Genomic DNA, 26,493 nt, shown 5'->3' with positions numbered 1-26,493 from the left:
AGCAGATATGAGCATTATGAATTCCTCGTTATGTCGTTTGGTCTGGCGAATGCTCCTGCAATATTTAGATCAATTTGTTGTTGTTTTTATTGATGATGTACTGGTCTATTTGAGGAGCTATGAGGAGCATGAGACACACTTGAGGCAGGTTTTACAAATGTTCAGGGAAAAGAAGTCATACGCCATGTTCAACAAATATAAATTATGGCTTGAGAAGATTGTGTTTTTGGGGCATGTTATATCAGGGGATAGAATTTCTATGGATCTTGGATTAGACCGAGGAATATTCAGGAGATCAGGAGTTTGAAACCTAAGGTATAGTCCTAAGGGGGGGGGGGGTGGGTGAATTGGGTTTATTAAAAATTTCTTTGTTCACTTTTTAGAGCTCTTGTTCTTTTTTACAATATCTTAAGGTTTTCTTGTATTTTCGTTAATTAGGAAATCCACACTAACTCCTATTTCTTTTAATCAATCCACAATCAACAAACACAATCAATTAATTTACCATTCAAACACAACAACCACATAACAAGAAATCAATTTGGAATATTTAGAGGTCATGTATATGAATGTACAATTCCTGTTGTTGACTTATGAATCCAAACACCTTTTCAATATCAGAACTTAATTAAACCTTCAGCGAATAGGTTTTGGGTGTTAACCAATCAATGTACTTCCTTTCGGTTTTCGCAAAAGATCAATTAACTAACGTACTCCCTTTCGGTTTCTGCAAGTCCAAGAACAAATTAAGCTTTTTGGGTTTACTTAAATTCGAATATGTATTACTTTATGATTACAAGTATTAAAACATTCAAGCAGGTTATATCATTGTTGAAATTAAAAAAGGAGTAAGGAGAAGAGAGTGACACCACCACTTTTTACAAGGTTCGGCTTACCCCAGCCTACGTCCTCACCTTAGGTCAACCACCTAAGGAATTTACTAAATCTTGTTCCTTCTTGGTGGAACAAAAACCTTACACAATTTACCCTCTTTTTCAGGAAGAGAAAAATCTCTCCAAGCACCAGCTTGTGCTTGGTCCAACGATCCAATCAACCCTTTCAATCGTTCAAAGTACAAGAAGATAGAAGTAGATTTGCATATAAAAAATACTCTCAAAATTTAGAGCAGGTTGTACAAATTTGAGTTCTAAATTGTACTTCAAAAAACCAAAGCAATATAAAACATGTGAAGCTCTGAAGTTTTATAAGTCACTGATGGTTCTTTAAAAAAAATTGAATTGCAACCTGGAATCAAGCTTTGATATTTTTAATCTACCAAAATTATAGAATTTCTTTCCAGCAAAAGATGTGAGCAAATGGAACTCAAAGAGAACTTCAGCGCAGGAAGAACTTCAGCGTATTGACTATTTGATCACTTTTCTTGTGTATTCTATGTCTTATTTTTCATTACCCAAAGAGGTATTTATAGTTTTTTTCAAAGAATAATGTCCTCATTAAATTAGGTAGCATTTAATTATTGAATTAATTTTGAAAATCAAAATTTTCCCAAAGAATAATTTCCTCATTTAATTAAATTATTGAATTAATTTTGAAATTCAAAATTTTTCCAAAGAACAATTTTCTCATTTAATTAAATTATTGAATTTCTTTTGAAATTCAAAATTTTTCCAAAGAACAATTTCCTCATTTAATTAAATTATTGAATTAAACTCTTCTTTGCTTAATTAATCTTGGATTATTAACTTGTTTAACGTTGAAAATTGTGTTCCAAGACTTAAACTAAGGTCTCTAAGTCTCTTTACCTAATGAGCTTCAAAATGAAAAAATATATATATATATATATATATATATATATTTAAGCTCTTTTAACAAGGTATTTCTTAGTTTCTTTTTATTTATGAGAGCTTCACATGTTTAAATAGCATTTGGCTTTGAAGTACTTACAACAGTCCTTCTAATCATGGTCTTCTTTAAGCACTAGATCCTTCAGCCTCCTTCAGCCTCTCGAGGTTCACTTTTGACTTTAAGGTTTGCTTGCCCTTTTAACTTCTTCATTTGTTGTTCATTGACTTCAATATTTTGAGGAGCTTCCACTAGATTAACATTGAACTTCATCTTATCAACCTTGAGAGTCCTTTTACCTAAAACACATCACTCAACACCACATGTTAAAGTCTCCTTCATTTTGTAATCATCAAAACAAGATTGAAAAGCCGAGTTAGGCCAACAATTTCCCACTTTTTGATGATGACAAATAAGGAGCAAAAAAATATGAATAAGCGTTAAAAAAAATAGATCTCCCCTTACAACTAGCATTATTCTACTCCCCCTTACAGTAAGCATTACTTTAACAATTTGTAGATTCAAGACCAATCATGCTCATTGCTCAATTTTTCATTCTAATTATGCTTAAATATTATTTTTCACTATCATGCTCAACATGCTCAAGTTTCAATATCATGCTCTCAATCTCATAATCATGCCAAGATATTTTTGCTCAAATACTACTCCCCCTTTTGACATCAATCAAAAAGGGTAAACATTCAAATGAACATATGATCACACATTCCTTAATCATGCCAAGATTCAACAACATATTTCAAATTGGGCATTCTTGTTTCATATGTGTTGTGACATCTTTGAATTTTCAATCACACATGTTGCTCAATTTTAGAAAATGTTTCGTACTTTGTAATTTTATGATTAGATTTTCAAAAATACCAATTTCAAGATACCAATTTTTTCAAACATCTACATGTAGCATGCTGCATATCACATATCATGAACCTATTTTCCAAGAAACAAGGAAAGCAATCTAAGCTAAGTGTTGTATTATACAACACATCAAAGTAAAAATTTTGATCACTCAAAGAAACAAACCCTAGGTCAGTTAACTAACACTTTTAAGTTTCACAAACAAGTCTAGGGTTGCTCTATCAGTCAGTAAGTAGATTGGCCTCTATTCCATAAGAAAAACACTTCAGTTAGTTGGCTGACCTTAGGGTTAGTTGGCTGACTGTAGATTTTTCTTTAAGCCTTGTTCTTTTAGTTTGCTTCTCTGCTATGTAGTAGCCCAAGCTCTCTTCTAATGGTTATAAATCTATCTTCTGAGAGTGGTTTAGTAAAGATATCAGCACATTGGTCATTTGTATTGATGAATTCTAGGTTGATGTCTTCTTTTTGAACCTGATATCTTAGGAAGTGGTGTCTTATGTCAATGTGCTTTGTTCTTGAGTGTGAAATTGGATTTTTAGATATGTTAATCGCACTTGTATTATCACACTTAATTGGTACAGTTGTGTATTTTAAATTGAAATCTCTTAATTGTTGTTTCATGTAAAGAGTTTGTGCACAACAACTACCAGCTGCCACATATTCAGCCTTAGCAATAGATAAAGGCATGAAATTTTGTTTCTTAGAAAACCAAGAAACTAAAGATCTTCCTAAGAAGTGGCATGTGCCACTTGTGCTTTTTCTATCTATCTTACAATCGACATAGTCCGCATCTGAATAGCTTATCATTTTAAAACCGGTGTCTTTAGGGTACCATAGTCCTAAGTCCATTGTGCCTATTAAGTATCTTAGGATTCTTTTAATAGCTAGTTGGTGTGATTCCTTAGGTGCTTATTGAAAACGTGTACACATACACACACTAAACATTATATCGGGTCTACTAGCTGTTAGATATAGTAAACTTCCAATCATGTCTCTATAGTGCTTTGTGTCTATGGATTTTCCCTTTTCATCTTTGTTTTGGTTGATGGTGGTACTCATAGGCGTGTCTATGGGTTTACTATTTTCCATACCAAATTTTTGTATCATATCTTTTATGTATTTGGATTGACTTATAAAAGTATCATTCTTTACTTGTTTAATTTGCAGTCCAAGAAAATAGTTTAACTCTCCCGTCATGCTCATTTCAAATTCTTCTTGCATACATTTTGCAAACTCTTTACATAGATGTTCATTTGTAGCACCAAATATTATATCATCTATGTAGATTTGATCTAAAAGTATGTCATCTTCCTTATTTTTAATGAACAAGGTACTATCAATTTTTCCTCTTGAAAATCCCTCCTCAATTAGAAATCCATAAAGTCTTTCATACCAAGCCCTAGGGGCCTATTTTAGTTCATATAAAGCCTTAGTTAGTCTAAATACATGGTTAGGATTTTCAATATCCTCAAAACCAGGGGTTTGTTCAACATATACCTCTTCATTAATATACCCATTCAAGAATGCACTTTTGACATCCATTTGGTATAACTTAAATTCTTTGTAGGAAGCATAGGCTAACAACATTCTAATAGCTTCCATTCTAGCTATGGGAGCAAAGGTTTCATCATAGTCTATTCCTTCTTCTTGATTGTACCCCTTTTCTAAAAGTCTAGCTTTGTTTCTGGTGATTATACTATTTTCATCCTTTTTATTTCTAAATACCCATTTAGTTCCTATGATCGAATGATTTTCCGGTTTAGGTACTAATTTCCATACTTGGCTTCTTTCAAATTGGTTTAATTCTTCTTGCATTGCAACTATCTAAAATTCATCCTTAAGGGCTTCTTCAACATCTTTAGGCTTATTTTGGGATAGGAATGCATAATGATTGCAAAGGTTCTTTAGTGAAGATCTAGTAGTCCACATCTAAATGGTTCACCTATAATTAGTTCTCGAGGGTGATCTTTCTTATACTTCCATTCTCTTGGTAATTCCATTTTTTCTATGAGTTCATCTTTTGACTTTTCTTCGTTTATTTCTTTTTCCTCATTGATTTCTATCTCATCTTCCTTATTGAACATATCATCTTTTTCTTCATTTTTGACTTCTCTTGAAAAAGGGTTAGATTCATCAAAGTCTATGTGAATTGATTCGACAATGGTGAGTGTTCTTTTGTTGTAGACTCTATAGGCTTTATTATTTGTGGAGTATCCTAGGAAAATGCCTTCATCTGATTTGGCATCAAATTTTCCTAAGTTGTCTTTGTTATTTAGGACAAAACACTTACATCCAAAGACATGAAAGTAATTTATGTTAGGCCTTCTTCCTTTCCACAATTCATAGGGTGTCTTGTTTAGATTTGATCTAATGGAAACCCTATTAATTATATAGGTAGCTGTATTTATAGCTTCAGCCCAAAAATATTTGGGTAGGTCATTTTCATTAAGCATAGTCCTTGCCATTTCTTGGAGGGTTCTATTTTTCCTTTCCACAACTCCATTTTGTTGTGGGGTTCAAGGTGCTGAAAAATTGTTATTTATACTATGTTCATTACAAAAATTTTCAACACTTTGATTCTTAAATTCTCTTCCTTGGTCACTTCTAATATTTGAGACATTATACCCTTTCTTATTTTGAAGCTTTTTACATTAAGTGATTAATGAGTTGCAAGTTTCTTCTTTGTTAGCTAGGAACAACACCCATGTGTATCGTGAGTAATCATCATCAATTACGAAGGCATATTGTTTTCCTTCTAAACTTTGGGTTCTAGTAGGACCAAACAAATCTCACTACAAAAAAAAAAAAGATTATTAGTGACGGATTTATATTAGTCGCTATACCAGTCGTTACTAATACTTATTAGTGATGAGTATTTCAAACCGTCACTAATAATAAAGTATTAGTGACGAATTAAAACCGTTACTAAAAACCTAAGCCCGTCACTATAGTTTCTACACCGGATCGACAAAGAATCGTCACTAAAGTCATAGTATTAGTGACGATTTTAAAATCGTCACTATTGCTCTATTATTAGTGATGGTCGTGAAACCGTCACTAATGCTCTATTATTAGTGACAGTTTTAAAACTGTCACTATTGCTCTATTATTAGTGACGGTTTTAAAACCTTCACTATTACTCTATTATCAGTGACGATTGTTAAGCCGTCAGTAATGCTCTAGTATTAGTGACGATTTTAGAATCGTCACTATTGCTCTGCAGAGTTATTATTAGTGATGATTTGAATTCCTTCACTAAAACTTTTTAAAAGGGGTATTAGTGACGATTTTGAAACTGTCACTAATACTTAAATTGGATAATTATTAGTGAAATTAATTTTGTTTCCAATTATTAATTTCTGTAAAAATATGTAATTAAATTACATTTTCTTATACATTCATAATTGCAATAAAATTCATAAATTATTAAAAATTTTAATTCAAATTAAATTACAAATATGTTATACAAATTCAAATACAAATATATTATACAAATTCAAATTTAAATACAAATACATTATATAAATTCAAATTCAAATACATTTCATCTGTTCAAATAACAAAGAAAGTGAAAAGCTACATTCGTAGTGCATGACATCGTCCTGACGTTGTCACGGTTGTAAACCCTACAAATTAATTAGGAAAGTTAAAAAAATTGGTATATGCTTTTTGAAAAATTTTGGCAGCATTTCTCCTGTAAATATGACATTTTCCATAGAGATACTCCAAACCTAGGTGTTTACGATAAACAGTTCACAATAATCTAACTAGTAATTAATTTTGCGAGTGCACAGGAGCTTCATATAATAAGCATTAAATAATATAACGTGTTCATGCATCCCATAAAAAACATATATCAGAATATAGTGGATTATCCCCATAAATGATATTTCATAGAGTAGACACAGTTGGTATGAGATTCACTATAAAATGAAAATCCCAAGAAAGAGAGCTTCTCTCCAAAGAAAAGAAAGAGATGATACGTGCATTGTGAAGAGTCGAAATCTTAAGAAGATGAAGTATCATCCACTCCAACGACTGTAACCAGGCCAAGCATCCTCCCAAAATCAAACCCTGTTGCCATTAGCTACTCTAAAATGAGTGGGAGGAAGGAACCAACAAGCAAAATGGGAAACAAATTTCTACAGACTTGCATGGGAAACAATGCCACTTCCTCTAATGTTCCATCCATTCTGATGGACCCTATATTACTTTTAATCTCCTTTTTTGGCAATTAACAATAAATTTTTGGTTGTACATAAATTAAACTTAAACCTTGAAATATAAATAATAGACTCCAACCAAAATTGGCATAACCACCAAGCAAGCAAGAAATCAATGAAAAATTATATCACATAGTCCAAAATTGGTCTCATGAATTTTTCTTTCCTTTCCCTAAAATTTTCAACAAATTTTCAGTAGCATGCCATCTATAAATAGAACATTTCCCAAACCTGCAAGTCACAAAAGCATGCAATTCACAATATTTTTCCATCATACATATGTCATTTAGATTAAGACATGCAACAACTTAAAAGTATCTACTAGCAAGCAATACACATCATTGCATTAGCTAGGGTATGTGTGGCATTCCAATCAAGCATGCAGTCCTAATGTCCACTACCAACATGCAGTTCACAAGATATGCCAATCCAAGCATGTAGTCCAGAAGTTAAATCATGTATTAAACTGAAGTTAGATATATACCCATCTTTAGCTGCAATGAGGTTATGGATGATAAAGAAGGATGACGAGGCCGTGGATGGTGGTGGTTGCATCAACGATTCTTTATCTAGTTTACCTGGAGTTTCTTTTCACAATTGATTTGAAATGCGATAAGCCTGCCCATGTAGACAAAATGAATTTTAGTCTTTCATCTGATAGGTTGTCGCTTATAGTTAAGGTATGATTTAAATATTAATTTTATTTCTCTTGAATCTTGCCTCGTGGATGCAATGACCGCAAGAAGGGCATCAAGATTCAAGTAAAATAAAATTAATATTTAAATCATACCTTAACTATAAGCGACAACCAATCAGATGAAAGGTTAAAATTCATTTTGTCTACATGGGCAGGCTTATCGCAATTCAAATCAATTTTGAAAAGAAACTCCGGGTAAACTAGATAAAGCCCCTCCATTCATTGTATACACACTGCAAATGATATGACCACTATCAAAAATAGAAGTTATCAAAAGTAGACCTAAAAGTTAATTAACAAACCCTTCTCAATGATGGCAAAATCTAAAGAAAAACCTTCATAATTATAAATCCAATGTAAAAAATAAATATACTTTTTAAACTATTTTTTAGTCATTCAAAATACTAACTTAAATTCATTAAGTAAATAAAGCCAAGAGAAAGTTATAAAATTGCAAAGTTCATATTACTTTCAAAATTTATGATACAACTCCCAATTATTCCTATATTGTTTCCAAATCTCATCCAAATCCAAATTATTCCTATATTGTTCATATTACCTTGAAGTTTTGAGTACTAGACTCTGAACGTGAAGTCTAACCTCCTCCTTAGTAATACTATTTCTTTTGCACAAAGTGTTTTTTACGGGAGAGAGGCAGATTGTGTATGTTATTTTTAGTAGACATTTAAGTGGTAAGATGTTCGTCATACAGAGAAAAAGGGCATTGTGTTCAAATTAGATTTTCTGATTTTGAGAAGGCGTGCGATTGAGCTAGTTGGGAGTTCTTGGATAAAGTGCCTTTAAGGAAGGGGTTAGGTGTTACGTGGAGGAATTGGATAGGGGGCTATTTATCTAATGCCTTTGTGAACCACCAATATGGATTGGATTCTATAAAATCAAGCAAAAATAATATAGAAAACAACTCACCCTAAACATATGTGAACCACCAATATGGATAATCTTTAAACTCAAGAAAAACTAGTATAGAAAACAACTCAACTAGCCAATCCTTAAAAGAAGGTCCGCTTGTGTCCCAAATCATATTTTGACTGTTTGACGAACTCGAAAAGGGTTCCTAGTTTCCCATCTGCTTCTAATAACAAACTAAATGTAATTAATAAATTTTATTTTCAAAATTATTTTTTAATTTTTTAACATTTATATGAAAATATTGAAAATTAAACAAAAGTGGCTTTTTCAATTTTTGATCCAAGCTTTATAAGAACTAGAAAACACTACAATTTTACTTGGTCAGACATGGAAAATGTTTTTACTCATCATTTCAAAAATATTTTAACATTAAATGACTAATCCTATCTTCTTTTTTTTTTTTAGGAAAATTTTAACGGAATTTCGGCAGCATGCCGTCTATAAATTGGACGTTTTCCCATAAAACCTGCACCTGATAGGTTCAAATAGAGCATTTATAAGAAGTTGAAGGCACACGGGAACCTATATCCACTACCAACATGCAATACACATCAACTACATCCGCCATGCAGGAGGCATTCTAGACGAGCATGCAATCATGTAGCATAATCACGACAGTAATACATGTAACCATATCTTAAATTGAGAATATAAATAGTAGAGAATAGTGGATAATATTTGGTTCATTGTAGTATTGTTATTCTTCCAGGCATTTGGACATGATTGTTAAGAGATGATGAGAGCATTTAATTTAAATAATTATGAAACTGATGCTCCCTATGAGTTATGTATATATTTAACGTACCACTTTTTCAAATTTTCAAATCCTCAGCCTAGTGTATATAATATTTTCAATGATTTCAGCACGGCAATGAATGCTTTAAGCTTACCGGACCAAAAACATATAAATGAATGTCTGTTCTAAATTAACTAAGTCTACATTGCCTTATTTATTATGATTCCTAAGTTTCACTCATCCTTTTAAAAATATTTTAACATTAAACAACTAAGCCTATCTTTTCTTTTTGTTTGGTAAAATTTTAACGCAATTTCGGCAACATACCGTCTGTAAATTGGACATTTTCCCATAAAACCTACACCTAATAGGTTCAAATAGAGCATTTATAAGAATTTGAAGGCACACGAGAACCTATATCCACTACTAGCATGCAATACACATCAATTGCATCCGCCATGCAGGAGGCATTCTAGACTAGCATGCAATCATGTATCATATTCACGACAGTAATACATGCCAACCATATCTTAAATTTAGAATATAAATAGCAGAGAAGATGCTTAAGTTTCCATTTTTTGGACGAGGAGAAGATAAGACAGTGTAATCATTGGGGAAGGAAAGAATGAAGTGGAATTGGACTTGTAGGTTGATGGGTATTTCTGAAAATGTGACATGTTTGAACTCAGCTTATGTAAAAACGTCTGTTTTTGTCAACTCATGATATATTATGCTCATTTGGCAGCCACTTAGGTGGGACAATTCATGAAGTTTGAATAAGCATCTGAAACATCTTCGAGACATGGTGGGATGACAACTGTAGGTGCAATTCCTGTCCCTTAGTTTCCAAAATTACAAGAAAATGTGTGCAACTTCATGTTCTTCTGTTGAATGGCTTGGACAAATTTCTTTTTTTGGGGGGGAGGGGGGTTAAAATGATTGAGCACAACATGCATGGCTTCTGTATAGTTTTTGGATTTTGTTCCATGTGTTGGACAACTTGAATCTTTAGAAGTAATAGTCGAAGTAGTAGTTGTGATAAGCAGTAAAATCCTAATTATGTTCAATTTTTCCAAAACAACTGACAGTAACTAATATTTTACTGCTTATGACCACTACTACCTCGACTATTACTTCTAAAGATTCAAGTTGTCCAACACATGAAACAAAATCTAGAAACTATACAGAAGTCATACATGCTGTGCTCAGTCATTTTAACCCCCCACCCCTCCCCTCTCGCCCCCCCCCCCCACCCCAAAAGAAGTTTGTCCAAGCCATTCAACAGAAGAACATGAAGTTGCACACATTTTCTTGTAATTTTGGCAACTAATGGACAGGAATTGCCCCTACAATTGTCATCCCACCATGTCTCGAAGATGTTTCGGATGCTTCTTCAAACTTCATGAAATTTCCCACTTGAGTGGCTACCAAATGAGCATAGCATATCATAAGTTGACAAAAACAGACATTTTTACATAAGTTGAGTTCAAACATGTCACAATTTTAGACATACCCATTTACCCACTAGTCCAATTCCACTGCATTCTCTCTTTCCCCATTGATTACACTGCCTTATCTTCTCCTCATCCAACAAATGGAAACTTAAACCTCTTCAAATTTCATGCCACCTGAGTGGATGCCAAATAAGCATAGCATACAATGAGTTGAAAGGTTCAAATAGAGCATTTATAAGAAGTTGAAGGCACATAAGAACCTATATCCACTACTAGCATGCAATACACATCAACTGCATCCACCATGTAGGAGGCATTCTAGACTAGCATGATTTAACATGAAACTCAATTTGTGATCATAATACCTTATAATCAATCAGAGGAGCCACCCGCATCATATTGTCTAGATCAGCACATCCTTTCCTCTAACCACGCCTGCCTATCCATCATGACTTGCATCTAGGCTCAAACAGTGGAGAGGTCCGATCTTAGTTCCGCGTTCTCCATAGAGATCCTCTACATCTGCCGAGCCATCTCCTGCTTATCACACTCGGCCTCTCGATGCTGTCGTTCGATCTCTACATGAGCCACCGCACCCATGGATGATGATGTTGTTGGGGTGATGTATCCACTTCAAAGACCTTTCACCCAGCCCCCTGCTCATTGCCTAAGCACCAGGGAAGTTATCTCAAAATCTATTATGTGCGGACTCCCCTCTAAAACAAGTGCATCCCTTAACTCGACCATCTGTGCCTAATTTCAATCATGAAAATGAAAGAAATTAAGGAATAAGTAAGACTACAACTTTGATGTTTTGAATAAAGTAATAAACTAAATCTTTGTGTTCTCTGATACAGATCCGGTAGCGGCTCCTCTGTGCTAGTCTCGGGATCACGCTACATTATCATATAAGTCATCATTACTATTATGTCATGGAATGGTCAGATAATTTTATATATAGTAATTACCTGGCGATGATTTACAAATAGCTTCGCTCCACCGCAATGCGTCGTAGGGAGTTTGCTGCGGTTCGCAGCATTTGTTTCACATATGGCCTGCAAGGAAGATGTCATGATGACATATTAGTGACATCATTGTGAAAAATTAGTGATTAGAATACAAACACATCACCTGATAGCGCGGGTCACGGAAATGGCGACACACCACGTCCCAATCTTCTTGGGATATCTTATCGTATGGCCACGCTTCTGCTTCATCTCCCATTGCTCGAAAATGGGTACGTATTTTCGAGCGATAGCTCTTAAATTTATTACAAAATTGGACGTCGACGGCCCTTCTTACATGGTCATCCTCGAGGATGTCCATATCAAACTCCTCCTGCATATATAGGTAATACAATTACAATGTTAGATAGTTGTTAATTGGCTAGTATATTAAAAGTAAAAAAACATTTAAATTAAAAAAACTATATAAGGTTAGGGAACTTACCAAAATGTGCATGTAAAGGACCATGCGCTGCTCCTGAGCCACCTGGGGCTCGTTGAATGTGGTGACTGGAGCATATTGTCGGCATATAATGCTCAGCTCCCGCATCCACGCAGTGCACCAATCGTTTAGTGGTACGGTGTATCCTAGAGGAATGTCGATCCGAATCCGCTGTTTAGTCCTATCCTAGTGCTTCTTCAGCGACATGTTCTTTGCTGCACCATGGCCTGACCTAACCATGGACGTAGATGCTGAAAGTAGAGTTAATTTAAAAACAACATTATAATCATACACGTGAATAACTATCATCAACAGTTGACATGTAAATAAATGAACCATATCCATACTAACACTACTTATGACGGTCGGCAACTCACCCTGTGGGTCAGTCGCATAAGTGGTATCCATGTCTGGCCGAGGTGGCGATGGCTTAGACAATGGTGCCGCCATATTAGTACCAACGGGCTCCGTCAGTCTCGAGGATGTTGGATCATCCTCATACGATGTAGTAGTGGGCTTGAAAGGAAGTCTCCAACGTCGACCTCCTGGTGCCATATTTGCAAATAATTATACAAGTCAATATAAGAAGAACGAATTTTTAAGTTATTTACACATGTCAGATACATAGTGACAAAAATAGACAAGTACATATATGAAGTACGAATATTAGATGGATGCAGTAGACATCTATTTTTAAGTTATTTACACATGTCAGATACATAGTGACAAAAATAACATGCTTACCCCCTATACATCCTCAATATCTATATCATCCTCACTTTCTAAAGTGTCTTCCTCTTCACTACAGTACTCGATCCCTGTTTCATCTTCCCCATCATTTTCCTCATTTTCAATGAAGTGAACGTCTACGAAAGGTTCAATTGTAATGTCAGTAGCTCCTACGTGTTCTACCCTAGCACGATCCCTATGCAATGGTATAGGATCAGCGCCTTCTTCCACAATATCTGTTTAAGATTGCGCTGTTGTGTGGACATATGCCTCATCTTCTTAGAATGCAGTCTCACTGGAACTCATCTCACTATCTGCCATTTCTATAATTGTGTACAAACTTCGGGGAGGAATCATTTGGGCCACATGCCATTCATCCTTCAATTTGGTGTCTTTAAGGTAAAACACTTGTTCTGCCTGCGTCGCAAGGCTGAAAGGGTCATTTTGATACCAGGTTTTGCTAAAATTGACACTACTGAAGTAGGCATCGGTTTTTATCCTAGTCTTTTTATTGCCAATGTCCCACTAGGTACACTTGAACAGGTGGACAACTCTGTTTGCTCCATAGCTAAGCTCTATAATGTCATCCAACACACCAAAGTAGTCAATATCTTCATCTCCTTCTATGCCTAGCATCGCAACCCCACAATTTTGGGTTCTTTTATGCAGTCCGAGGGACTTTGTATGAAATCATAACCCATTAACAATGCAACCGCTGTAGCAGTTAACTCGTTGATCGGGGCCACATGCCAACGCGTAAAAATCTTTACTTGCCGTTGGTTCCTTATTGTAAAACATGACTTTCATCTATGAAATAAACAGGATTTTAGAAGAATATCGTCAATAGTGAAACCATACATTGCTTCTAACTGAAGTAGTTTTTGTTACTTACATGACTCCCAAACCAATTGATAAACTCCTTCTTATGTCTTTTGTCAACACTCCGTTCATTTTAGGCCAGGAGTTCGGCTTTATGTTCACTATATGCAATAGTAGTACATGTTAATGTCAAGTAAGTATATAATTATGCATATGTAAATACAATGCAAAGTAAAAAGTTTGGAACATCGTACTCGATATATGGAACAATTTCATCACAATTGTTGAGGATGTAAAAATGAGTCTTTTCTAGGTCATCCATGTCAATGAAATTGTAAACTCGTGCACCGAGAGGCCAAACATTTTCTCAAAATATAGAGCTCCTGGGTTCTTCAACTTCAGCGTTAATAGCATGAACGTCTACATTTCGCTCATCACGAGTGAACATTGTGTCAATATCATATAGATACATTGAGCAAAATGCAAGACATTCACTATCAATTCACGCCTTAATGATTGAACCTTCCAGTCGTGCCTTATTGCACACGTACCCCTTCAAAGTTAATAAGAACCTGTGCATTTTACGTAGCATTATAGACTTGCAGACACAATGAGGAAAAAAAATTTCAAATACAGAAATCACGTGACCATTATACAAGGACTTTATACTTTACCTCTCAATAGGATACATCCAACGATATTGAATCGGTCCTCCAATTATGGCCTCCCTTGGTAAATGGACTGCTAGGTGGACCATCACATCGAAGAATGCTGGTGGAAAAATTTTCTCTAGCTTGCATAGTATGATCACAATGTCATCCTCTAACCATTCAAGTACGTTTACACTCAATTTTTTTGAGCACAACTACCGAAAAAAGATTCCTAGCTCAATCAATACTGAGCAAACATCTTTAGTCAAGTGTCCACGAAGGAAAACGGGTAGAACCTGCTGTAGAAGGACATGACAGTTATGAATTTTCATTCCTAGCATCTTCCCTTCCTTCATGTTTATGCATCGAACTATGTTCGATGCATATCCATCGGGGAACTTCATTGATTTCAACCAGTCGAAGAATTTGTTCTTTTTATCCTTTGAAAATGTGTAACAAGCTGATGACATCAAAATTTTGTCCCCATCACGAAACAGGTGCAACTCAAGTCGTATTCCCATGTCTTCCATATCTCGGCGAGCATTTGTGGTGTCCTTTATCTTTCCATTTATATCAAGCAATGTACCAATGACATTCTCACAAATGTTCTTTTCGATGTGCCTGACATCCAAGTTGTGGCATAGTAGAAGATCTTTCCAATATGGAAACTCGAAGAAGATGCTTCTCTTTGTCCAATTAAACTCCCACTCAGTGCGTTTTCTTTTTCTACTGGTCGGTGGTTTCCCAAATTTCACATCTCCGATCAACCTTAGCTGGTTTAATATCTCTTCCCCACTTAGCTGCTTTGGCAGCGACCTTCGTTCAGGTTTTCCATTGAAGCTTCTGACGCCACGAGTCCTCCAAGGATGTCCAATTCGTAGAAAATGGCGATGACACATAAAACATAACTTGCGGTCATGCTTCAAGGATAAGGACCCAACATCCTTATTACATACTGGGCATGCTAAGTAACCTTTTGTACTCCAACCGGATAGGTTGCTGTATTGCGGGGAAATCATTAATTGTCCACAAGACTGCAGCATGCATCCAAAATGTTGTCCCGGTTTGCACATCGAATGTCTCCACTCCTTTTCCCCATAATTCTTTCAACTCGTCAATTAATGGATGCAGGTAAACATCAATATCATTACCAGGTGTTTTCGTTCCGAGAATCAGCAGAGATATATAAATGAAAGGTTCTTTCATACATCACCATGGTGGCATATTGTATGGCATCATCATAGCTAGCTGGCCACATGCTATATGGGTTGGTCATGTTACCAAAAGGATTGAACCCATCTAAAGTAAGGGCAAGTCTGATGTTGCGAGGATCACTAGTAAACCACGGATGCATTTTATCAAATTCGGCCCAAGCTTCGGAGTCCGCTGGATGGCTAAGGGTGTTTCCATCTTTAAGACATTTCTCTTGATGCCATCTCATATCTATAGCAATTTTTTTGCACTTATACAATCGTTGCAGCCATGAGATTAATCGACAATATCGCAATATGTTTTTGGGAATCTTTTTACCCTTCTTCTGATTAGTTCTATACCTCGGTTCACTATATTCTGGGCATTCGTTCGCATTTTCATGTTCACCATAAAAGAGTGCACAATCATACCTATACACATGTATTAGAGTGTAATCGAGACCCAATTCACGCATGTATGTCTTCGCTTCATAAATAGACTTGGGAAGTGTTTCACCCTCCATCAGTGCTACCTTAATGAGGCTTAAATGCATGTTGAATGCACTCTGAGATAACCCATGCATTGTCCTTGCATGAAGCAACTTTATCAGAAACTCTAAACTTGATAACTTTTTACAGTTTGGATATAGGGGCACCCATGCATCCCTCATGAGATTATCAAATGGTTTACCAAGTCGATTCAACGTACTAGGATCGCAAGGTATGGTACACGCTGAAGTAGTTTCATCACCAGTACGTGACACATTGACATCACCCGTGTCCACTGCAATCCCCCTTTGCAATTCACCTAACATTTCAATTAACCCTTCCGAATGTGTATCACCACCTACTATATTTTCCCCCTCATCTTCAGTGTTATTTAAATTATCGCTCTGAACTACGTAATCTTCACCATGGAACACCCATCTTGTGTACCTTTTCTCCATTCCAAAGTCTAACAAATGTGAATGGACTAGCTCAATGTGTTTGAATGTTATGTTTTGGCATTTCTTGCATGGACGCCTTATTCTACTAGCTCTGTCTGCATGAGGACGCGCGAACCCTATGAAATCATGTACCCCTTTCATGTATTCTGGCAAAAACCTACCTTGAGTGTTCATCCAACTCTTATCCATGTTCATTAATTACCCTATAACATGTTCAAGTAAATGGTGTTCATTATATTCTCATAATGTTTATCATGCATGCATCATGAATCCTATAATCAACCATCATACTCTAAAGGGTACAAATCCTATCCCATTTAGGAATGTTGCATTTACATTGCGATCAATCGCTCAAATTCCTTCGTCGTAGTCGTCATAAATTTTGGCAGTATCTCCCCATGGCTCTCCAAGTACACGATATGAGGGAAGTGAAAATTTGGCTAGTTTTCCATCATTAACAAATTGTCACGACACCCCACTATGCACCCAGAGAACACAACTAGAGATGCACTCGAAATATATAATGACAATTGACAAAGCGTGAACGATGACAACAATGTAAATACAACTTCCTGAACTGTCTACATTGGACAATCCAAGAATGATTGAAATACTCACATTACTAATCGTAAGTGAAACAAATAATTAACATGTTCAAATGATTATTAGTCAACATAGTATGACTAATAATCAACTGAAATATAACAATTGATTTGTCTCACATGTATGATTAGGAATGAATGTATAGTAACCGTTCTTGGACGGGTCTAAGCTTCAATGAATACATGAAGTTGAAAAAAAAAAAAAAAAAGAAACAAACATGCAAGGGGCTACGATTTCAGACTTTGGTTTTGAGGAATATAAGACTTTATCTATTCATTGTATGTAAGCATTTTTTTTTTTAATAATATGTGTAAGGACGATCAATTTTATCTAATGCAATGGATGACTTAAAATGACATTTTTTTCAAAGTGTAAACACAATAAAATAGCATTATTCCATCACCTTGAAGCAAAATACTACAATTTCATTGGAAGTTTGTCTCATTTATTGTTTAATTTTATAGTTATAATTTTACAAGCAATTACAAAAAAGACACATCTTGCTTTCCTATTTTGTTTGAATTTGTATAGGAGAATTGAAAAGAAATCCTATTTTGTTTTTAGTTGTTTTGATATCTGATTTTGTAGCAAAAATAAAATACAATTGTAGGTGAGAACTATCATATGAGAGGATTTTTTATTTTTACGTATGCATTAAAATCATCCTGATTTAGAGAGTTCAGAATTTCTACATAAAGTAATTAAATGACATTCAGATGAGTCATACGAGTTACAGTTAGTTGTTTAGTATAGATTCTCTTGTATTGTTTTTATTATGATAGAAGTGACATCAAAGCCATGGCCAAATTTTGCAATTGATAGAACACCAAATAGAAAAATACTTGAACCCTAACTAGTATATTTTATTTTATTTTGTTTTTTGTGGTATTCATCTTGCTGAGCTTTCTAACTTTAATCCTTTAATATGAATGGGGCTTATATCAGTTTATTTAATTAATGCACGAGCTAAATCTTTGGAACATCTCAAGATAGTTATGAACAAATAGTTATACTAAGGATAGAGTTCTTGCATCATGGAAGAAGTGTTGACCGAACTGTAATCTATATCCAATTCTTTTAACAAGTGTTGATTAATGAATTTAGTTATGATAGTTATAATCCATGACGGATTAGGCAATAATCAATTGACTAAACTATAATCTATATCCAATTCTTTTAACAAGTGTTGATTAATGAATTTAGTTCAAATTAATGGATTTTATCTATTTTGTCAAGTCTACAGAAGATGAAGAATGTTATTTATTATCTCTAGTACTATTGTAAAGGAGATTGTCGTACTTTGGTTTGGTCTTTAAGATTATGTTTGGTTTATGAAATGCTTATTCGCAAGAATAGATTAGTTTTAGTAAATTAATTATAACTAGTTACATAATAAATTAAATTATTGTTATAAAACAAATAAGAATGTGAAATATTTTATGAGTTTATTATAAGGAGTAGACAATGAATAATTATTCATAAATTTTGTCATGGGTGTCTATTCCTTTCCCATTATATATTAAATAAAGTAATTAGGAGATATATGAGGAATAACTATTTCCTTAGTTTTCAAAATTTAAATTATATTCTATCTTATTCTAATGAATAATTATTCTGCTGAATCAAACCAACCATAAATTTTGAGAAATATCCCCATTAATACCGTGCAAAGTTACATTATTATTTCCATTTACCACCCTATTTTTTCATATTATGATGATATGAAGCATTTTCTTCAATTGTTCTTCTTGCTCTTACTCATTTGACTTGTGAGATTTGTTCCTTGCATTCTTAATGCAATTTATTTATGTATTTTTTTTCGTTATTTTCTGTCTTTTGATTCATTGTGTTGCACTATTTAACTAAATAGTTAGGCCCCGTTTGGAGGTGGCAAAACGGATTGCCACCCAATGGATGATCCATTATCCACTCATTTGTAAGTGGGTCAACTCAAACCCAACCTGTTTTATTATTCTATCCAAAATGACATATTGATCCATTTTATCACCCCTAACTGCATCTTTTTTCTACACCCTTAAGGAAGATCATGAAAATTTTAAAACCTTAAAGGGAAGTTCGTATCTATGTGCCTTTTTTTTTTTAATTTTTTTTGGGCTTTTTTTTTGTACTTGTATTCAGCATAAGGGTAAGTTAAGGAGTCACAATGGTGGCCAAAAGGGTTTGGCTTGGCATGAAGTGAGCTATTTGTTATTGACGAATCAGGTGGTTATTATCCCCACTTAATACTTTAGATGAATATCTGTATTGTTTGGACTTATGAACTAGAATAGAAAATAACTTAATGAAAATCACTTCTCTGTTTGGTTACAGAGAAAAATGAGACTAATTATGCTGTATATTTTATTTTCCCCGTGAGATCTTACCTAAGTGGAATGAATTTGAGATGGTAAAAATAATAATAATAAATCATGTTTGAGATGAGAACGACTCTTTTAGATTATTTCATCCTTTAATTTTGAGTTTCATATGCATCTAAAACAATTTTTTTTTCCTTCTGTCTGAAAAAGTGCTAAAACAATTTTCAATTGCACTATTTCCTCCCAAATGACCGACTAAAAAAGTTGCAACAAAATAGCTTTGGCGGTTAACCCTTAAAAACCTATATTGAAACTCAAACAACATTTAAAACAAATAATATGCACAAACAATCACTATATTTGGTTATAGAAGTTGCAAAAAAGAAACCTACCATTAATGATTCACGTAAAAGATAATTTTTCATCCATTCCATCTCCAACCACACTTCCTCCATCTAGTAGCAAGAAATCATATTCTTATTCGTTCTGTCTACTGAAAAGTAAAATTGGCATATAAGTCACACAACCTTACTCAAGCTTTTCTATACTCTCTTCCCAGCTCCATTCCACTCTATAAACCAACCAAACTAACTCATCCAGACAACACTATTTTTAAGGACAATGACTCAAATTTAGAGTTTGCAAGACAAGGTACCTTTTTTTTAATCTAATTATACAACTTTGAAGAAGGTTCCAGAGCATGGGAAACAATTTACAGGTAGTAAGTAAATTGGAAGCCTTGAGGATATCAAATGCGAATTGTTCAAACATTGAAAAATAACAAAATAAATTCAAATTTTTTTTCAATATTCAGTAAATTCAAATTTTTTTTTAAATATTCAGTATATGTTTGAAAGTAAAAATATAAAGGGAAAGAAATACCTAGGCTTCCGGCCGAGAGCAAGGGGAGACTGGGAGAGAGGATTGATCGCCGGAGCAGGATGAAGAGCTAGAGGGGACTTGCGATCGATGGAGAGCATAGGGGAGACTAGGAGAGACAATCGCCGGAGCAGGAGGGGAAGAGAAAGAGCTGGCGTAGTGGCTGGCGGCGGAGAGCAGAGGGAGATCGAGTGGGAGTTGTTAGCGGAAGCAGGCGATAGGGAAGGGGAAGAAGCAGGAGGAGGGAAAACATCCCGCGCACGGACAACATTAATAGGGTTTTTGGGCATTAGTGACGGTTTCAAAACCGTCACTACTATTTCTTGTTTATATTTTAAAAAAGAAAATAACATTAGTGACGGTTCAAATCCGTCACTAATAACCGGCCAATAGTGACGAATATTTAAATATTCGTCACTAATAATATAAACTAAATATTTTTTTATTTTTTTCAAAAATGGAAGTATTAGTGACGGTTGTCAAATCTGTCACTAATAAAAGGGAATAGTGACAAATTTAAACATTCGTCACTAATACTGCGAAGTAAAATTTTTTTTTTTTAAATGGAAGTATTAGTGACGATCAACAAATCCGTCACTAATAATGGTTAATAGTGACGAATTTCTAAATTCGTCACTAATACTGTGAAGTAAATATATATATATATATTTAAAAAAGTAGAAGTATTAGTGACGATTACAAAATCTGTCACTAAAAATGGGCCAGTAGTGACGAATTGAGAAATTCGTCACTACTACTCTGAAGTAAAATTTCTTTATTTATTTAAAATAATAGTAGTCACGATTATTTAATCATCACTAAAGTTTACCTTTTAGTGACGGATTTAATTCGTCACTAATATCACAAAAATCGCTACTAATATTTTCTCGGGATAAATTCTGCGCCGAAAATATTTTCGCGCGTTTTTTTTTTGGGTTTTTAGTGACGAACTATTAGTGACAGATTCAATTTCGTCACTAAAAACCAGTTTTTTTTGTAGTGTCTAAGTGTATGAGTTCTAAGAGTCTACTAGTTGATATATGATTCTTCTTTTTGAAGTTTTTCTTGATTTGTTTTCCTAATTGTCAAGCATCACACACTTTATCTTTAACAAATTTGGTGTTCAGCAAGCCTTTAACTAAATTCTTTTTAGAGAACTTGGATATAAGATCCATGCTTGCATGTCCTAACCTCCTATTCCAAAGTCAACTATTCTTGCTCATGGCTGCTAAGGAAGTTATGTCTTGAAAGATTAAGCTATCAAGGTTTATGCAATATACATTGTTCATTCTAAGTGCGGTGAATAGTGTCTTTTGATCCTTAGAATCTTGAATTACACATTTTTCTTTCTTAAATATTATTTCAAATCCTTTGTCGCTAAGTTGACTAATGCCTAGCAAATTATGCTTTAGACCATCTACCAATAAGACATCATCTATAGTAAGTGAAGAGTCTTTACCGATTTTACCTATTCCAATGATCTTGCCTTTTGCATTGTCACCGAAGGTAACAAATCCTCCATCCTTTTGTATAAGAGAGGTGAACTTAGATTTATCTCCCGTCATATGCCTTGAACATCCGCTGTCCAAGTACCATTTATCCTTAAACAGTGTGGTCCTAAAGCAAACCTACAAGAAAGGATTTAAGTTGTTACTTTTGAAACCCAAACCTTCTTAGCTTTCTTTAAATCTTGTCTAGTTTTGGCATTTATCATCCACTCATCTTTTACTTTAATGTACTTTTTCCTAAGTGGACAATTAAACATTATGTGTCCTTTATTTTTACACATGTAGCAAGTGGTGTGCTCATGAATATTTGTTGATAAAGTGCTTGCATAATGTCTAGATTGATTTACAAAATATCCCATAAACAAGTTTTTCTTTCTTTTGTTTGGTGCTCCATTATAACCAACTCCTTCTTTGTTGTTTGCCATTCTTTGTTGTCCTACCATCTTTTCTAAGTTATCCTTACCTTTGGTAAAGTTGTAGATGATCTTTTATTTCTCTTGAATTTGATTTTAAGATCATTTATTTCGTGCACTTTCTTACAATCTTCATTTACTTGAGACTTAGCTAATTCTTGAGATAAGTTATCTACTTTCTTCTCAAGTTCTTCAATCTTTAATTCTTTTTCTTCTTCAACCAGTTTTGAAGATTCAAGTTGATTTCTAAGTGCTTCATTTTGTTGTTTCAAGCTTGTGTTCCTCTTTGAGATTTTAATAAACTTGTTACGTAGAAAGAGTAATTCAGCTTGAAGCTCTTTGTAAGAAGGCATAATCTTACATGAATTACTACAAGATTCATTACACGAATCTTTAGAGAGAGAATAATAAGAGTTTACCTCTTCGTTATGCGTCATGAAGCACATGTTTGCTACTTCTCGATCACTTAACTCACTATCTTATTCACTCGAACTAGTGTCATCCCAAGTTGCCTTCATTGTAGGCTTCTTTTTCTTATTTTCCTTCTTGAGCTGTGGGCATTCTGGTTTGATGTGCCCGACCTTTTTACAATGATAGCAAGTGGGAGGATCATATTTGTTTTTGTATTCTTTTTTTATTGCTTTCTCCTTTTTCAGCTTTTGATCCATTAAATTTTCTAGCGAATTTTTTGTTTCTTCTTAAGAATTTTCCAAGTCTTTTAGTTATGAGAGCTAAGTCCTCATCTTCTAATTCACTAGATTCATTATCTTCCTCACTTGAATATTCTTTCAAAGCTTTCAGAGCTATGGACTTATTATTTTTGTTTTCAATGCTTCTTTCTTTTAACATTATTTCATAGGTTAGAAGAGACCCTACGAGTTTATCTAAGGAAGTTGTTTTAAGAATTCTTCCTTCCATAATGACTGTGGCTTTTGGTTTCCAAATAGGTGGAAGTGCTCTTAGAATTTTACGGATCATCTCATGGGTGGAATAAGTTTTTCCTACGGCACTTAGTGAGTTTATGATATGGGTGAACCTAGTGTACATGCTTGTTATACTTTCATCGGAGTTCATCCTAAAAGCTTCATATTCACTAGTTAACATATCGATTCTACTTTCCCTAACATCTAGCGTGCTTTCATAGGTTACTTCCAATTTATCCCAAATCTCTTTGGCTATTTTACACGTCATTACTCTATTAAATTTATTTGCATCAAGTACACAGTATAAGGCGTTTATTGCACTTGAGTTAATTTGCAACATTTTGTAATCTTAGTCATTTAGTTCTTTATCTTGTTTAGGTACTTCTTTTCCATCAACTAGCTTAGTGGGGATTAAATTTCCATTTGTGACAACATTCCATGCCTTCTAGTCCATTGTATGAAGGTAAATTCTCATTCCTTGCTTCCAAAAGGTGTAATTTAATCCACAAAAAATGGGTGGCCTAGTCGAGGATTGACTATCACCAAAGGGAGTTACTCCTATTTGTGCCATTTTGATCTTTATATAGCTACTTGTTAGGTTTTGCTATAACTGGGCTCTGATACCAATTGAAACCTAAGGTGTAGTCCCAAGAAGGGAGGGGGGGGGTGAATTGGGTTTATTAAAAATTTCTTTGATCCCTTTTAAGAGCTCTTATTCCTTTTTACAATCTCTTAAGGTTTTCTTGTATTTCTGTTAATTAGGCAATCCACACTAACTTCTATTTCTTCTAATCAATCCACAATCAACAAACACAATCAATTAATTTACCATTCAAACACAACAACCACATAACAAGAAATCAATTTGGAATATTTAGAGGTCTTGTATATGAATATACAATTCTTGTTGTTTACTTATAAATCCAAACACCTTTTCAATATCAGAACTTAATTAAACTTTCAACTAATAGGTTTTGGGTGTTAACCAATCAACGTACTTCCTTTCAGTTTCTACAAAAGATCAATTAACCAAAGTACTCTCTTTTGGTTTCTGCAAGCCCAAGACAAATTATGCTTTTTGGGTTTACTTAAATTCCAATATGTATTACTTTATGATTACAAGTATTAAAACATTCACGTAGATTATATCATTGCCACAATTAAAAAAGGAGTAAGGAGAAGAGAGTGACACCACCACTTTTTACGAGGTTTAGCTTACCCCAGCCTACATCCTCGCCTTAGGTCAACCACCTAAGGAATTTACTAAATCTTGTTCCTTCTAGGTGGAACAAAAACCTTACACAATTTACCCTCTTTTTCAGGAAGAGAAAAACCTCCCCAAGCACCAGCCTATGCTTGGTCTAATGATCCAATCAACCTTTTGAATCGTTCAAAGTACAAGAAGATGGAAGTAGATCTGCGTACAAAAAATACTCTCAAAATTTAGAGCAGGTTGTACAAATTTGAGTTCTAAATTGTATTTCAAAAAACCAAAGCAATATAAAACATGTGAAGCTCTAAAGTTTTAGAAGTCACCGATGGTTCTTTAAAAAAAAATGAATTGAAACCTGGAACCAAGCTTTGATATTTTCAATCTACCAAAATTGTAGAATTTCTCTTCAACGAAAGATGTGAGCAAATGAAACTCAAGGAGAACTTCAGCGCAGGAAAAACTTCAGCATATTGACTGTTTGATCACTTTTCTTGTGTATTCTATGTCTTATTTTTCATTACCCAAAGAGGTATTTATAGGTTTTTTCAAAGAACAATGTCCTCATTAAATTAGGTAGCATTAAATTATTAAATTAATTTTGAAATTCAAAATTTTTCAAAAAATAATTTTCTTATTTAATTAGGTACCATTAAATTATTGAATTAATTTTGAAATTAAAAATTTTTTCAAAGAACAATTTCCTCATTTAATTAAATTATTGAATTAATTTTGAAATTCAAAATTTTTCCAAAGAACAATTTCCTCATTTAATTAAATTATTGAATTATATTTGAAATTCAAAATTTTTCCAAAGAACAATTTCCTCATTGAATTAAATTGTTGAATTAATTTTGAAATTCAAATTTTTCCAAAGAACAATTTCCTCATTTAATTAAATTATTGAATTAAACTCTTCTTTGCTTAATTAATCTTGAAATATTAACTTGTTTAACTTTGAAAAATGTGTTCCAAGACTTAAACTAAGGTCTCTAAGTCTCTTTGGCTAATGAACTTCAAAATGAAAAAAAAAAAAAAAACATATTTTAAGCTCTTTTAACAAGGTGCTTCTTAATTTCTTTTGATTTATGAGAGCTTCACATATCTAAATAGCATTTGACTTTGAAGTACTTTCAACAATCCTTCTAATCATGATCTTCTTTAAGCATTAGGTCCTTCAACCTCCTTCAGCCTCTCGAGGTTCACTTTTGACTTTAAGATTTGCTAGCCCTTTTAACTTCTTCATTTGTTGTTCATTGACTTCAATATTCTAAGGAGCTTCCACTAGATTAACATTGAACTTCATCTTATCAACCTTGAGAGTCATTTTACCTAAAACACGTCATTCAACACCACATGTTAAAGCCTCCCTCATTTTGTTATCATCAAAACAAGATTGAAAAGCACAGTTAGGCCAACAGAGTTTCTTAGGGCTAGCTAGGTATTACCGTCATTTTGTTGAGGGATTCTTAGTGTTTTCAGGGCCTCTAACACGATTGAATAGAAAAAACATCAGATTTGAATAGGACGATAGCTGTGAGCAGAGTTTTCAGGAATTGAAGTAAAGGCTTGTCACGACACCAATGTTGATCATCCCGTCAGGGGGTAAGGGTTATGTTATTTATAGTGATTCGTCCTTGAAGGGACTTGGCTGTGTGTTGAGGCAGCATGGCAAGGTGGTAGTGCATGCTTCCAGGTAGTTGAAAGAATATGAAAAGAACTACCCTACCCATGATCTTAAATTGGATGCAGTAGTACATGCACTGAAGATTTAGAGACATTACCTGTATTGAGAGCGATGTGAAATCTTCTCCGATCATAAGAGTCTAAAGTATTTTTTCACTCAGAAGGAACTAAACATGATACAGAGAAGATGGTGGGATCTTATTAAATATTTTTATTGTACTATCACTTACCACCCAAAAAAAGAAAATATGGTAGCTGATGCGTTGAGCAGTAAACCTGTGGGACCAGTGTTGGCAGTTATGGAGATTCAGTATCCGATCACGATGGATCTGGAGAGACTCAACATAGAGTTGGTCGAGTGTGATCCTCAGGTGTGTATTTCCTATTCAGTGGTGCAGCTTACTCTGTAAGAAAGGATTAAAGTTGCTCAAAAGTAATATCTAGAATTAGCAAAGG

The 26,493-nt window shown here is 34.1% G+C and overlaps 1 protein-coding gene across 2 annotated transcripts in view; it reads right to left on the bottom strand.

The window, feature by feature from the left end:
* Positions 1-6,121: 6,121 nt before the first annotated feature.
* LOC131153027 (uncharacterized) overlaps positions 6,122-26,493 on the bottom strand; it is a 76,204-nt gene continuing 55,832 nt past the window's right edge. Inside the window, exons 4-10 of one of the 2 annotated variants that reach the window (XR_009136140.1) lie at positions 12,540-12,707; positions 12,166-12,413; positions 11,848-12,054; positions 11,685-11,771; positions 11,082-11,469; positions 7,384-7,829; positions 6,122-6,302 (exon numbers count right to left, since the gene is read on the bottom strand). Coding sequence is in view for 1 of the 2 variants with exons in the window: in XM_058105043.1 (XP_057961026.1) it covers positions 11,377-11,469; positions 11,685-11,771; positions 11,848-12,054; positions 12,166-12,270 (492 nt within the window). In the remaining variant the exon portion in view is untranslated. Of the gene's footprint in view, positions 6,303-7,383; positions 7,830-10,946; positions 11,470-11,684; positions 11,772-11,847; positions 12,055-12,165; positions 12,414-12,539; positions 12,708-26,493 lie in introns of those variants that run through there. The other variant, XM_058105043.1, reaches the window with a different exon arrangement.

The sequence above is a fragment of the Malania oleifera genome, chromosome 4 (genome assembly GCF_029873635.1).
Source record: "Malania oleifera isolate guangnan ecotype guangnan chromosome 4, ASM2987363v1, whole genome shotgun sequence".
Taxonomy (NCBI): domain Eukaryota; kingdom Viridiplantae; phylum Streptophyta; class Magnoliopsida; order Santalales; family Ximeniaceae; genus Malania; species Malania oleifera.
The sequence above is the reverse complement of the archived record's forward strand: the minus strand, read 5'-3'. Positions and strand labels throughout refer to the sequence as shown.